Source organism: Eschrichtius robustus, chromosome 1 (genome assembly GCF_028021215.1).
Source record: "Eschrichtius robustus isolate mEscRob2 chromosome 1, mEscRob2.pri, whole genome shotgun sequence".
NCBI classification, from domain to species: Eukaryota; Metazoa; Chordata; class Mammalia; order Artiodactyla; family Eschrichtiidae; genus Eschrichtius; species Eschrichtius robustus.
The window spans coordinates 116,468,889-116,485,272 of record NC_090824.1 but is presented as its reverse complement, the minus strand read 5'-3'; the positions used below and the strand labels follow the sequence as shown (position 1 = coordinate 116,485,272).

The window sequence follows — 16,384 nt, the reverse complement described above, 5'->3', positions numbered from 1 at the left end:
TTTTTGAGCCCCTGCTTGTGCCCTCCCTGTTCCTACACTCTGTCTCTAAAACAACCAGTGACGTCTGTACAAGTCAAAATTGACTCTGGTTCAGTCTGGACTCTTCCCCATTGCACTCATTTATTGCTAATTAAAATCTGTCCTTACAACTTTAACTAGTATCTGGCTTTGTTTATTTCTGACAAAGGCTCCCCCATAGGGTCGCCCAACCAGTATCTGATGTGGGATGAGCAGGAAGTAAATCTTTGTTGTGTTAAATCATACAGTTTCTTGGTTTCCTGGTTACCTCAGCAAAACTATCTTACTACGGTTAATAAAGATGCTGCCTCCTACAAGAAGCCCTTTCCTAATCCACCTGTCAGTGAACCAGGCTTAAACTTTTCTAAGAGCCAGGGCCAATGACAGGGTCAGTCTCAAGCCTCCCATTCGTAAAGGATCTCAAATTTAGACTTTTTGTGATAACGCAAATGAAGTAATCTACTCTTGTGTCGGTGTCTGTGGTTGAAAGCAGTGGCATGTTAAATGTATACATCCTTTAGGGGCGGAATTTTGTCCCTCAAAATTTATATGTTGAAACCCTAACTCCTAATATCTCAGAATATGACTGTATTTGGAGACAGGGCCTTTCAAAAAGTGAGTTAGTTAAAATAAGGCCATTAGTGTGAGCCCTAATCCAATATGACTGGTGTCTCTATAAGAAGAGAAAATTTAGACACACATAGAAACACCAGGGGTGTAGGTACACAGAGGAAAGACTGTGTGAGGACGCAGTAAGAAGACAGTCATCTGCAAGAAGCCCTGAGAGCCCTCAGAAGAAAACAAACCTGCTGGCACCTTGATCTTGGATTTACAGCTTCCAGAACTGTGAGAAAATTAATTTTTACTGTTTAGGCCACCATTCTGTGGTATTTCATTTACGGCAGCCCTAGCAAATTAATATGTCTTAAATATTATACAATTTCACTGAGTTTTGGCATGTCTTTATTTTTTAACATGATCTATAACTATATCTCTCTACCTATCTCTCTCTCTCTATCTATATAGATAGAAAGATATAGATATACACTAGGCCTTTTTCAACCTCTGAGACACCCTGATTATAGCATTTGACTTTTTCATAGTTGTTTATAGGTTTGGCCATCTCATTATAGGTTTTTTGAGGTTGGAGATTGTGCTTATTCATTACCACATCTCTTAAAGTGGCTAGTAAATTGTGCAAGTGAGGCAAAGAGTAAGCCCTTGTCAAATAAACAGCCAGCTGAAACCTCTGCCATCATCCAACCCATGAAACCAGGCTTATCCTTAGGGCCGTCAGGCATAGGAGTGTGTAGGTCATTGCCCTACATCCCTACATTTGTCGTATCACTACCGTGATTCAAACTCTCCAAATATTCACTGTTTCTTAAATTGTTCAAAAGATTAAGTATAAACTTCTCAACCTGGGAAGCAGAGCTCTTCAAGATCTGGACCCATCCTCACTCTCCTAACATTCGCCACTACTTCTCCCAGAACAGATTTTTTTTTTTTTTTTCCTTTTCTTTTCCTTTTTTCTTCTTTTTTGCCAGAGGATTGTTTCTCCCTGCTCTTCACGTCACGCTCAGCTTTTCCTTTCCCTTTGTTCCTGCTGTTCCTGTGGCTTAAAATACTTTTCTAACTTCACCTTTTTAGGCTGAATGAGCCCTGTTTTCCCAGGGAAACTGTATTTCAGCTCTCATTAGTTTTCCTTCCGCTCAACTTACTGTGCACTCTACTGTGCTTGAGATTGAATTGTGTCCCTCTTCATGCCATCTTCCAATTAGTTCATGCCATGTGGTCTTATTATATATATATATATATATATATATATATATATATATATATATATATATATATATATATATATATATTTTTTTTTTTTTAAGATTTGAAGGGCAGAGACAGCATTTTTTATTTCTTATATTTCCCCAGAAACTTTTGCAAAGTAGTAAGTAGTTTGCAAGACTTCTTAGACAATAAGAGGAGGAAGAGGTCTTCAGAGGAATCTGGTTGCTCAAAATCAATTTGCCAACTAAGAAAACTAAACTCATAAAAATCAAGGGACTTTGTGACCTTGATTGTGACCACCTAGAGGGGTGGGATAGGGAGGGTGGGAGGGAGACGCAAGAGGGAGAGGATATGGGGATATATGTATATGTATAGCTAATTCACTTTGTTATACAGCAGAAACTAACATAACATTGTAAAGCAATTATACTCCAATAAAGATGTTAAAAAAAAAAATCAAGGGAACTGCTCAGACTCACACTACAGTTATTGGCTGATTTGAAGTTAGAACTCAGTTTTCATTACTCCAAGTTCAAATACTTTTTATCGTACTACTGATTAAAAAAAAAATACCTGTGATTTGAATATGAAATTCCAAGATCTATTTTCAGCTACAAAGCTGAAATAGAAATTAATTTGGCCACCTATGGTAGTCTCATCAATTACAAATGACTGAGTCATTCATATGTGAATAATAAATAGGTTTTTTAAGATGATAAATCCATACTTAGGAAACAGGAAGGGTAAAAAGAGAGTCAGATGACAAACCTGAAACAGCCTATTTTTACTGGAATTAGAAAATTAAATTGGGGTAGTAGTCAGACAAGACTAATGTTACAAAACAACAGCATTTTTCAAATTCTGTGCAGGAAAATAACAACATGCCATAGTCCCAGTGAAGAAAGGATTCATTCCATTTAACCTACCTTTGCAAATCTTCTCATTAAGTGAGATAATGCTTCAGGATTGGGGCATTCCAGTTTCTTAATAATCTCAAAGCTCTGATTAAGCTGAGCAAAGACATCAACCACAGAGGAAGAAAACAGCGCGTGATCAGATGTCTGCTGGAACTGAGGGGAGAGAAGGTGAAACCATCCTCATAAGCATACTTTAGAGGGACTGTGGAAGGAATCTTCATTATTTCACAAAAACGGCTCAATCTCCTATATCAGGTACTTTCATTTCCCAGTAATGAAATGCTTGCTCATTTTAAAATCATCCATCTCCTTTTCTGGAAAGTGTAGTAAAACTAATATCATGGGGCAGGTTGCTATTAATTGGTTTCTCCATTACTGAATTGAGGGACTGGTTCTTTCAATTTCTCATTCCCCACAGGCATTAGGATGGTTTAGCAAGCCGATTGTGGCTCAAGACATTTGATTTGCTCCAGAGGGACTGGGAGGGTGTCTGTTCCTAATCCTGGAATCCTGGAAAGGTTCCAGAACAACAGGGGAGCTTTGTATAAACCCACTGAACTTGTAGATTCAGACCAACTCAAGGAGTAAAGAATCTTGGGGCAAAAGTGTGATTGATTTTTTTTTTAAAAGTGATTCCCTAGGGTTCTTATCAGCATTTAAAATTGTGTTTTAATTATATTTTGGTAATGAGAGGATTAAAATTAAACTTAATTAATAGCAATAAGCCTAACAATTCCCATTAGCTTAAAAGTGAGCAGTGTAAATGCATCTTGACAATAGGCAATCTGAAAGTCATTTAAACTCACTCCATCTTTTTTGTCTCTTCCCAGGGCTCCATGAAGGAACTCCATTGACACGTCTTCATTTTCATCTAGCCACTGCATGACAAAAGGTTCAAACCACCTGAAAAAAAATCAATAGTATTGCATACCATAAACGATGTCATTTGCCCATGATTAACAGTGAATGCTGCTCTTTTCTTATCTGAGAGTAATTCAGGACCAAAAATCTCTTTTCATTCTCTTTTTCTAGTTCTGCTACCTTGAAGACCTTTAGTTTCACTTCTCAAACATATCCGCTTCCCAAAATTCCTTGGCAGTCCAGTGGTTAGGAGTCCAAGTGAGCTTCCACTACATGGGGTACAGGTTCATGGGTTCAATCCCTGATCGGGGAACTAAGGTCCCGCATGCTGTGCAGTGTACCATATACATGTGTGTGTGTGTGTGTGTGTGTGTGTATATATATATATATACATGTATATATATATATACACACACACACACACATATGTGTATATATATGTGTGTGTGTGTGTGTATATATGTGTGTGTGTGTGTAAATATATATATATATATATATATATATATATATATATCTATATCTATATATATCTCCCCTTCTCTTTTACCTTCAGTCTCTACCTTCCTCTTGGCCCTTCCAATGCTGTCTCAAATATGCTTAGTCCCCAATTCCCACTCTACAATTCCCTTTACAATTCAAAATCCTGTAAAATGTAGATCTTGTGTGCTATGTCCCCCACTGTGCCATTCTCTCATTTCTTAGGGCTTTACCATCTGGCTTTCATCTACACCGACTCATCTCCTGTAACTGATCCTGGGTGCTCACCTCTAACTTTTAGTGATCTGCAATCCACCAGTAGGTGGGTTTTGTGAATGGTCTAAGTTTCAAAGTTCTTTTTTCCGTATGAATGTACACTTGTCTAGCACCATTTATTTAGAAGGTCATCCTTTCCCCCACTGCTTTGAGTTGGCATCTTTGATGCAAATCAGGTAACAGCAATGTGTGGATTTGTCTCTGGACTATTTTGTTTCATGGGTCTATTTGTCATGCACAGCACCATACAATTAATAATTAACTTTTGAATAAGTCTTGATGACTGATAGTGCAGTTCTCCAACTTTTTTACTTCCTCTTCAAGATCGCTATGGCTAGTCTTAGCCCTTCGCATTTCTATGTAGTACATATTTTTGGATGAACTTGTCAATCTGCACAAAAATAGCTGCGGGGACTCCTTATGGGATTGCTTTGAATCTGTATGTCAATGTGGGGAGAACTACCTCCTTTACAATAATGCATCTTTTTAGGAATATTGTATATTTTTTAGTTCATCTTAAGTAATCCTCTCAGTAATATTTTATAGTTGCCTGAATAGAGGGCACGCACATCTTTCATCACATGTGTTTATCACAGTTTTAATGCCATTCAAACGGTATTGTTTATATGTAATTTTCTAACTGTGGCTATCACATAGAAATTCAATGAACTTACTACATTCACTTTTTAGATTCTATTAGTTTTCCTATACTTTCTTTTGAATTCTCTAGGTGTATAAATATGTCATATACACATATGGATAGCATCATTATATGCTTTTACAACCATTATACTTTTCTCTTTCTTGTCTTATTGTACTGTCTAGGACTTCTAGCACAATGTTAAATAAAAATGATGTTATCAGCTATCGGTCTCGTTCTTTTTTTAAAAATTTATTTTACTGAAGTATAGTTGAGTCTTTACAATGTTGTGTTAATTTCTACTGTATAGCAAAGTGATTCAGTTATACATATATATAATCAGTCATTCTTGATCTCAGGGGAAGTTTTCAAAATTTTATCCATGAGAAGGTTTGTACAGTTTTTTTCGAAGGGTGGGTCTTTTATTAGATTAAGAGAGTTCCCTTCTATTCCTAACTTGATAAGAGATTTTTATAATAAATTGATGTTCTATTTTATCTAATTATTGTTATATATTTAGTGTAATGATTGTAGCGATTTTCTCCTTCATAATTTAAATGTGGTGATTTACATTCATTGCTTTTAAAATGTTTAACTAATCTCATATTCCAGGAATAAATTCCCCATGGTCATGTTATATTACTGTTTTTATAGACCACTGAATTCTATTGGCTAATATTTCATTTATTTTTTTAAACTATGGTCAGAGAGAAATTGGCCTGTAATTATTCTTACTTGTCAGGTTCTCAATAGGTTTTAGTAGTGAGGATATGCTGACCTCAAAAAGGATTTGAGAAGTATTCCTGCCTTCTCTGGAACAGTTTGTGTAACATTGCTGATATTCTTTCTTAAACAGTTGGAAGAATTCCATTTGGAGCCATCTGGGCCTGGAGTTTTAATTGTGACATGATTTTTATTTAAGGATTCAAATTTTAAAATAGTTATAGACCCGCTCAGATTTTATCTTTTTTCCTATGCTAGCTTGATAAGTTTTCTTTTTAAAGGAATTTGTACATTTTGTCTAACTTTTAAATGTGCTACCATTAATACTCTCTTAATAATTTTTTATCTTTGTAGCATCTTTAGTGACCTCTTTTCCTGATAATGGTAATTTGTGACATATCTTTTTTCACTGGCCTTACTAAGGTTTTTTTGATTTTTATAGTCTTCTCAAAAGCACACTTGGCTTTTTAATTTCTCCTTAAATTTTCTACTTTATTTTTATTCCAGGTCATGTTGATTATTTCTTCTACTTTCTCTTGACTTGACTGGCTTTTAAACATTTCTTCTGATAACTTATATTACTGATTTCATAGCCTTTTTTCCTTTCTCTTTATAGAACTAGAACTATAAATCTTCCTCTGTTTACTGTTTTAGCTGTAATCCACAAGTTTTGACATGCCATATTTTATCACTTAGTTAAAATTATCATGTAATCTACACTGTGATTTGTTTTTTGACTTATGAATGATCTAGAGTATCTGCTTAATTTCCCTATCTGGTGACTTTCTAGTTATCTTCTTGGAGTAGATTTTTGGCTTAATTCCACAGTGGTCCAAGAACATACAGTATATGCTTCAGTCTTTTAAAATTCATCATACTTGCTATCAGATAGTCTATTTTGGTAAATGCACCATGTACATCTGATAACAATATGTATTTTCTCATTGCTGGTTATAATTGTAGATAGGTAGTGTGTGTGTGTGTGTGTGTGTGTGTGTGTGTGTGTGTGTGTATGTGTGTAAATAATATCTATGAAAATTTGTGGAAACTCTGGGTGACCAGAAATGGATGGACAGATATCATGTTGTTGAAATGTCTTTTTTCTTAATAACATTTTTTCTCTGATTCTTCAATCAGTTTCTGAAAGATGTATAATCTCCAAATAGAATTGTAGATTTGATTTTTCATTTTACTTCTGACAATTTTTGCTTTATATATTTTGCTGACATGTCATTTGATACATACAAATTTAGAAATGAAATATATTTTTAAATTTTATTTTTGAAATATTTTAATTGAAGTATAGTTGATTTACAATGCTGTGTTAGTTCCTGGTGTATAGCAAAGTGAGTCAGTTATGTATGTTATGGTTTCATATATATATATATATATATATATATATATTCTATTTCATATTCTTTTCCATTATGGTTTGTTACAGGGTATTGAATATAGTTCCCTGTGCTACACAGTAGGACCTTGTTGTTTATCTATTTTATACATAGTAGTTTGTATCTACTAATCCCAGACTCCTAATTTATCCCTCCCTCCCCCTTCCCCTTTGGTAACCATAAGTTTGCTTTGTGTCTATGAGTGTTTGTTTTGTAAATAAGTTCATTTGTATCATATTTTAGATTCTACATATAAGTGACATCATATGATATTTTTCTTTCTCTGTCTGACTTCACTTAGTATGATAACCTCTAGGTCCATCCATGTTGCTGCAAATGGCAATATTTCATTCTTTTTATGGCTGAGTAGTATTCCACTGTATATATGTACCACTTTTTCTTTATCCATTCATCTATCAATGGACATTTAGCCTTCTTCTATGACTTGCCTATTGTAAATAGTGTTGCTATGAACTTTGGGGTGCATGTATCTTTTCAAGTTAGAGTTTTCTCCGGATATACGCCCAGGAGTGGGATTGCTGGATCATATGGCAACTCTATTTTTAGCTTTATAAGGAACCCCCATATTGTTTTCCATAGTGGCTGCACCAATTTACATTCCCACCAACAGTGAAGGAGGGTTCCCTTTTCTCCACACCCTCTCCAGCATTTGTTATTTGTAGACTTTTTGATGGTGGCCATCCTGACCAGTGTGAGGTGGTACCTCTTTGTCATTTTGGTTTGCATTTCTCTAATAATTAGCAATGTTGAGCATCTTTTCATGTGCCTGTTGGCCATCTGTATGTCTTCTTTGGGGAATTGTCTATTTAGGTCTTCTGCCTATTTATTTTTGAAGTTTGAACAAAAAGAAAAATGATATTTATTTATTTGTTCTGCCCATTTTTTGATTGGGTGGTTTGGTTTTTTTACTGAGTTGTATGAACTGTTTTTATATTTTGGAATTTAACCCCTTGTTGGTCACATCATTGGCAAATATTTTCTTCCATCCCATAGGTTGTCTTTACATTTTGTTTATGGCTTCATTTGCTGTGCAAAAGCTTGTAAGTTTGAGTAGGTCCCATTTGTTTACTTTTGCTTTTATTTCTATTGCCTTGGGAGACTGACCTAAGAAAATGTTGCTATGATTTATGTCAGAGAATGTTTTGCCTATGTTCTCCTCTAGGAGTGTTATGGTGTCATGTTTTATATTTAAGTCTTTAAGTCATTTTGAGTTTATTTTTGTGTATGGTGTGAGGGAGTGTTCTAACTTCATTGATTTACATGTAGCTGTCCAGCTTTCCCAACATCACTTCCTGAAGAGACTGTCTTTTCTCCATTGTATATATTCTTGCCTCCTTTGTCAAAGATTAATTGAGCGTAGATGTGTGGGTTTATTTCTGGACTCTCTATTCTGTTCCATTGATCCACATGTCTGTTTTTGTGCCAATACCATGATGTTTTGATTGCTGTAGATTTGTAGTATTGTCCGAAGTCTAGGAGGGTTATGCCTCCAGCTTTGTTCTTTTTCCTCAGGATTGCTTTGGCAATTCACGGGTCCTTCATGGTTCCACGTAAATTTTAGGGTAATAATTAGTTTTGTGAAAAATGTCATGGGTAATTTGATAGAGATCAAATTAAATCTGTAGGTTGCTTTGGGTAGTATGGCCATTTAACAATATTAATTCTTCCAATCCAAGAGCATGGGCTATCTTTCCATTAGATATCTTTCCCATCTTTTTGTCGAATTGCTCCTTTAATCATCATGAAAAATTTCTCTCTCTCAAAGTATTTATCTTAAAATCTATTTTGTCTAATATTAGGATAGCTGTGTAATTTTCCTTTCAATTATTTTTTTCATCTTTTCACTTAACATTTCTAGACTCATGTTTTAGATGAATAAACTGTAAGCAAGATACTTTGGGTTTTGCTATTTTATCTAGTAGGACAATACTTGTTGGCTAGAGTATTAATATATTTGCATTTAATGATTACACTTAATTTTCTGATACATTAAATTTTAAATCTATCATCTTGCTTCCCCCACCCTCAATTTCCTACTTGCTCTTCCCTCTTTTCACTCTCGTTTCTTGATTTTTACATAATTTTGTTTTATCCTCCTCCCCTTCCCCATTATCTTATTGATGCATAGTATTATATTATACCTTAAGGGGTTACACTATAAATTATAATACACATCCACGACATAGTCAAAGCTTTTTAAAATGAGTATTTTACACTTTTCAAACAAGTCAAGGATCTTGTATTTACTCAGTGTATCACTCTTCTACCTTTTCATGCTATTGCTGTCTTCTATTTTAAATTTATTTGTTTATTTATTATTTATTTTTGGCTGCATTGGGTGTTCATTGCTGTGCGCGGGCTTTCTCTAGTGGTGGTGAGTGGGGGCTACTCTTCATTGTGGTGCATGGGCTTCTCATTGCGGTGGCTTCTCTTGTTACAGAGCACAGGCTCTAGGCGCACAGGCTTCAGTAGTGGCTCATGGGCTCTAGAGCACAGGCTCAGTATTTGTGGCGCACGGGCTTAGTTGCTCTGCAGCATACAGGATCTTCCCAGACCAGGGATTGAGCCTGTGTCGCCTGTATTGGCAGGCAGATTCTTAACCACTGCATCACCAGGGAAGTCCTAATCCTATGTATATTTTATTCTACAGATTTTTAAAATTTTATATAGTTAAGGTGTTTATTTATTTATTTTTTCATTTTTATTTTTTTAATGTGTTTTAAATGTACTCATTTGTTCACCTTCTTTAATGATTTTAATTCTTTACTATATTACTGTATTTTTATCTTGAGTCATTTTCCTTGTCTGAAGGCTTAGAGTATATTTTTGGTGAGAGTCTGCTGGAAATAAGTTCTCTCAACTTCTCAGTTATATAAATGCTTTTATTTTCCTTTATTTTTGAAGGCTATGTTTGACACTTGTAGAATTCTAAATTGTTGTTTTCTTTCAGCACTTAAAAGGTATCATTGCATTGTATTCAGGTTTCAGTCACTTCTATTGAATAATCAGCCAACTGTTTTACTGCAGCTCTTTTGAAGGTAAAGTGTCTTCCCTTTCTTGACCCAGTACATTTAAAGATTTCTTCTTCTTTTTGATTTTAAGCAGTTTTCTATGATGTACCTACAGGTAGTTTTCCCTGCATTTACCCTTCTTAGGATTTATAGAAATTCTTGAACTGTGGCTTCATGTTTTTCATCAGTTTTGCAAAATCCACATCTAGTGACTCTTCACACACTGCTCTAGTACTGTTTCTCTCTTCTCCTTTTCTGGAACTCAGGTCTTTGTACATTAGACCTTTTTATAATTTGTCCCATATATCTCTGTTCTATTTTTTCTATATTTTGTATTTTTTGTTTCTATGTTTTTATATGAATATATTCTTGAAAAATATGTTCCAGTTATTTTAAACCCTCTTCTGCTATGTATATTCTGCCATTAGGTCCATCTATCACATTCCTAATTTCATCCTATTTCAGTTCTACAATGTCCATTTTATTCTTCTTATAGGTTCCATTTTTCTGTTGAAATTCTCCCATAAGTTGAAGTACACATCAAACTCTATGTCTGATAAGACAAATATCTCTTTTTCTCTTGGATTCTAGTCATTTGGTCCTGTTGCCTGGCAGTCTTTAATCTTTTGTTAAATATTGTGCATTGTCTATGAAAAATTATGGAACATTTGGTTGTTCATTTCCTCCAAAGTGGATCTGAATTTCTTCTTGTAGACAGAATGTAGGGAGCTCACCACAATCTAGGAAAGACTGGGTTTTAGACTGGGCTACTTCCAGTTTGCCCTTATTTTTAGGACAGAGTCCTTCAGGGATCTCACCTGAAAACCTGGGATGTTTATAATGCGTCTTCTTTCTTAGGAAGCCTTGCTTTCTAATTTTTATCTCCCCAGCATTGTGAGACTGCTGAAGTCTCTGCTTGGTTTTTAATCTCTTAGTGCCTGCTTTCTACTTGTTTATTTCTGCCTTACTCTCCACACATGGGCAGTTAAAGAATCAGAGAATACCTCAAGGAGAAACTGCATGCAACATGCTATACTTACTTCTCTGTAGTTCCCTTTATTCTAGGATGTTGGTCCCACAAGACAAAGCAGCCTTCAGAGTCGTGAACACCAATGTTTGTTTCTCTAGCCCAGGGAGATCACTATAAACTCGGGGTTACTGTTTTCTATTTGACCACCATGACTTATATGGCAAATTGGTAAATGCGTGTAGATGGAGAGGACTGGAGAGAAACTGCAGCAAATACAGGGTTCACCTCAATGCAATTCTTTTCTCAGGGACCATAGCTTCTCAATCCCTGGTTGCCTCAATTGCTGTCTGATACTGTTTAATTTTATTTTGCTTTTATAGTTGGTCTTCAGTGGGCATGTTAGTCTGATTTAAGTTAGTGTAGTTTAGTTAGTCTACACAGAGCCAGAAGCAGAATTCTCTTGGCAAATAGCTCCCTTTTTCATTTCCCTATTCCCAGTCAACGATACTACCAACGCTTAGGCACATGTACTCCATGTTTAACTCTTCCTTCTTTCTTTTATCCTCATGTGTCTTTAGTTGACAAATTCTGTAAATTCTATCTTTGAAATTTCTCTCCCATACATCTTCATCCTTTACATTTTTACTACAATCACTCTGTTATGTGTATAAAATTTTTACTTCTCCCAGTATACAATTCTATCTTATAAGCTTCTATGAGAAAAGTTAAATAAATGGGCAGTTCTAATCTCATCACTACGTTACTCACTAACTTCTAAATCCCTTCCCTACCTCCCTCCATTCTCTACCTTTTCCAACCCCCACAATGCCTAATGAAAGTGGTAAAAGCTTCACAGTATTTATATAATCTAGTTCAAAACCACATTTCCTACATTACTTTCTACTAATTTTGTAAAGATACCCTGTACTCCACTGAAATGAAACTATTTCCCATGGACCATAGCCCACGTATTCCTTCCTCCACAATTATGCTCATAACTTTCCTTTCGTTTTCTTGCCATAGCCAGAACAACATTTCAAAGTCTGTATCAAATGCTACCCCATCCATAAATACTGTGTAGAGTCATTGAAATGGGGTAATATCTCTCTTCTGTGAGACCCCATTGCACTTTGCTCATATTACTTGAATTAGTAATTATCTCAATTCGCCTTGCTTTAGCAGGATTTTTGTTCTTACACTATCTCCTTGAGTATAAGCTCCTTTCAAGGTGAGGCCTTTATTTTATTCACTATTGTCCTACAATACTTGGCATAGTGCCTAGAATTTGGAAGCCCTCCCTCAACAGAATAAAACAGAATTCTGACAAATATAAAATGCAGAGTATTATAAATCTGTGTGATTACAGTTGTATCTGATAGATTCATGTTTCTGAAAATGTTACCTGTTTAATAATGACTTCTATTTTAGAAATATAAATATCTAAGACATTTTTAGGTTTGAAATAAAGAGTGATTTGGATTATATAGATCAATACACAAGCACCCCTCATTTTCCCAACAAAATTTGAGTTCAAGCACTTTTACAAGAAATAATTTCATCATGTGAGCCACTGTGTATTATGTATTATGTATTTCTTTCTCTTTGAGTTGAATATCCAAGTAAGTCATACTTGAAAAATGCAACACAATTCAATTAAATATGGTTCCCAAAAGTATGCAAATCATTTAATGTTAATTTTATGACAGAAATGTCAGCATTCAAATGAAGATTATGTGAAGAGATTTTACGGCTGCATAATTCAGGTTTAATTTTACAGGACTATGAATTGAGAATAAACTTGGAGGTGAAAATCACTACTTACAAGGAATATTCAGGAATGGCATCCTTGAAGGCAGGAAGTTCTCGCACATATTCATTATAAAACCATTTCACTTTGAAATGCAAATTCATATAATCTGTGCTCTTGCATAACCGCTGCTTTTCATGTTCTGTAACGGATAAAGTCAAATATTTAATAAAGTTTGCTTTGCCAACAATGCTGTGTTCCAATCTACTTTTATTATTCGTATTTCAAAAAGGAAAAAAATAACATATCTGAGGTTAAAGCAAATTGAATTGCTACAGACAGACCTGAAAGTTTACAAAATGCAAAAATCATCTGTTAGGTCCTATGTAGAATAGCTCAGGCAGTAATGAGAAATGACTTAAATGCTCTAATATGCCTTCCTGAAAAAGGTGAGAATTCTGGTGAGTTAAAGAGTGATAATGTATCACCATTTTTCTATTTATCTGCAAGCTTTCACATTTTGACTACTTTTAGCATGATGCAAAGTGCCAGAAAGAATGAAAACTTGTAAGCATGAATAAAACATGAATCAAACTAGGAGGCATAATCCCTGATTAATACTGGAGATGTGAATGAGTAGACTGCATTTTTGGCCTGGATATTTAATACTTAGAGAATTAAGGAGAAGAAATATATTTAACTTCTAAGCCAGCTGATTTCTTCTTCACCTTTTAAGTTCAGCAAAAATTATTTTGCACGCTGTGACCTTTTTTTGACATTTATTTAGCAGGATTTTCTTTTTTTAAAATTTTTATTGGAGTATAGTTGATTTACAATGTTGTGTTAGCTTCAGGTGTACAGCAAAATGAATCATATATATATATATATATATATATGTATCTCCACTCTTTTAGATTCTTTTCCCATATAGCAGGATTTTCTAATATGCGACTTTTTCTCTCTCTCTTGCTCAAAAAGTATAGCTTAAAACTGTTACTTTGATCTGAACATATAGTACTGGGGAATAGAGACAAAAATAATGTTACTGAACACATTTATCTCTGCTCAATATTAATATGTTGGCCAATTCTGGCTCTAAGTATAGACACAACCAAACCCCAAATATCCCTAACTACATGTAGGTTGAAAGTGTCCTCTGAGAAGTTCTGGTTGAGGTCTGTGAATCTCCTTCAAGCTAAGGGCTTTAATTTATAATAGGAACGCCCTTTACTTAATATTCCAGGCTAAAAACACTAACTGAAGCAATTAGATTGTTATAAGGTAACTGAGGTCATCCCTGCTTTTCAAAACCTGACTATAAAGAGACTTAAATCCCAATAATAAACACAAGAGGTAACACAACCCCAAATCGAACATTTTCAAATTATCTAAGCAATGACTAATTCAAGACAATTTGTAGAACCAAGAAAGAGGCAGAGACAGAGAGAAAACACATCTATACACAGAAACAAGAGTAATATACTAGTACCTATAGACCAAACACCCAGACAAAATTATGAACTAGGTGACTGGCAGCCGCTGTGCAAGGATGGGCCTGGCAACCAACCGGACTGGGAGCCAGCCATGCCTACCAGACTGCCCCCAGTAGTCTACCCTCCACAACAGAAGGATCCACACACATAGGGGCACCCCTAGAGCATACAGCTCTGGTGACCAGTGGGGAGTGGGCTGCTGAGAGCCATAGGACATCTCCTACAAAAGGCCACTTCTCCAAGGTCAGGAAACATAATCAACCTACCAGATACATAGAAATAAAAACAGCAAATCAGACAAAATGAGGTGACAGAGAAAGATGGTCCAAACAAAGGAACAAGATAAAACCCCGGAAAAAGAATTAAGTGAAATGGAGATAGGCAGTCTATCTGAGAAAGAGTTCAAGGTAATGATTGTAAAGATGATCAAAGAACTCAAGAGAAGAATGGAAGAACAGAGTTATTAGTATGTAAATATTATCATTATTACTATGTTTATGTCATAGAATGTTCTACCTATGTTTTCTTCTAGTTTTATGCTTTCCAGTCTTACATTTAGGTCTTTAATCCAGAAGTTAAAATAGTTTAACAGAGATGAAGAATACAATAACTAAATGAAAAATACACTGCTAGGACCCGACAGTAGGTTAAATGATACAGAGGAATGGATCAGTGAGTTGGAAGATAGAGCAGTGGAAATCACCAAAGCTGAACAGATAAAAGAAAAAAAGAAAAGAAAAAGAAATGAGGAAAGTTTAATAAATCTCTGGAATAACATCAAATATTCTAACACTCACATTACAGAGGTCCCAGAAGGAGAAGAGAGAGAAAGGGGCAGAGAACATATGTGAAGATATAATAGCTGAAAACTTCCCTAACCTAGAAAATGAAGCAGACCTCAAAGTGCAGGAAACACAGAGAGTCCCAAACAGTATCTACCCAAAGAGGACCACCCCAAGACACATTGTAATTAAAATGGCAAAAATTGAATATAAGAGAGGATATTAAAAGCAGCAAGGGAAGAGAAACCAGGGAACTCCCATAAGGCTATCAGCTGACTTTTAAGCAGAAACTAAAGTGATGACAGAGAAAAAACTACAACCAAGGATACTCTATCAGGCAAGGCTTTCATTTAGATTTGATGGAGAAGTCAAAAGTTTAACAGGCAAGCAAAAGCTAAAAGAGTTCAGCACCACCAAACCAGCTGTACAAGAAATGTTAAAGGGACTTCTATAAGTGAAAAAGAAAAGGCCACAACAAAAAACATGAAAATTACAGAAAGAAAAATCTCCTCGGTAAAGGCAAGTATCCAGTAAAGGTAGTAAATCAACCATGTACAAAGCTAGTAGGAAGGTTAAAAAACAAAAGTAGTAAAATCATCTATATCCACAATAATCAGTAAAGGGAAAACTAGACAGCTACATGTAAAAGAATGAAATTAGAACATTTTCTCACACTGTATATAAAAATAAACTCAAAATGGATTAAAGACCTAAATGTAAGACTGGAAAGCATAAAACTAGAAGAAAACATAGGTAGAACATTCTATGACATAAATCACAGTAATAATTTTTTTGGATCTGTCTTGCAGCCAAAGGAAACAAAAGCAAAAATTTAAAAATGAGACCTGATTAAACTTAAAAGCTTTTGCACAGCAAAGGAAACCATCAACAAAAATGCTAAAACCTACTGAATGGGAGAAAATATTTGCAAATTGTATGACTGATAAGGGGTTAATATCCAAAATATATAAACAACTCATACAACTCAACATCAAAAAACCCCCAAACAATTTGATTTAAAAAATTGGGCAGAAGACGTGAATAGACAGTTTTCCAAAGAAGACAGACATGGCAACAGGCACAGGAAAAGATGCTCAACATCATTAATCATAAGATAAATGCAAATCAAAACCACGATGATGTATCACCTCACACCCGTCAAAAGGGCTATGTTCAAAAAGGTCATAAATAACAAATGTTGTCAAGGATGTGGAGTAAAGGGAAACCTAGTACATTGTTTGTGGTAATGTAAATTGGTGCAGCTACTGTGGA

General features: G+C 35.0%; 1 protein-coding gene across 2 annotated transcripts in view; it reads right to left on the bottom strand.

The window, feature by feature from the left end:
• UNC13C (unc-13 homolog C) overlaps window positions 1–16,384 on the bottom strand; it is a 589,653-nt gene that overhangs the window by 110,885 nt on the left and 462,384 nt on the right. For both annotated transcript variants that reach the window (XM_068536284.1, XM_068536278.1), the window contains 3 exons: window positions 12,913–13,039; window positions 3,527–3,623; window positions 2,730–2,873 (listed from right to left, as the gene is read on the bottom strand). In XM_068536284.1, coding sequence (XP_068392385.1) covers window positions 2,730–2,873; window positions 3,527–3,623; window positions 12,913–13,039 — 368 coding nt within the window. The remainder of the gene's footprint in view (window positions 1–2,729; window positions 2,874–3,526; window positions 3,624–12,912; window positions 13,040–16,384) is intronic.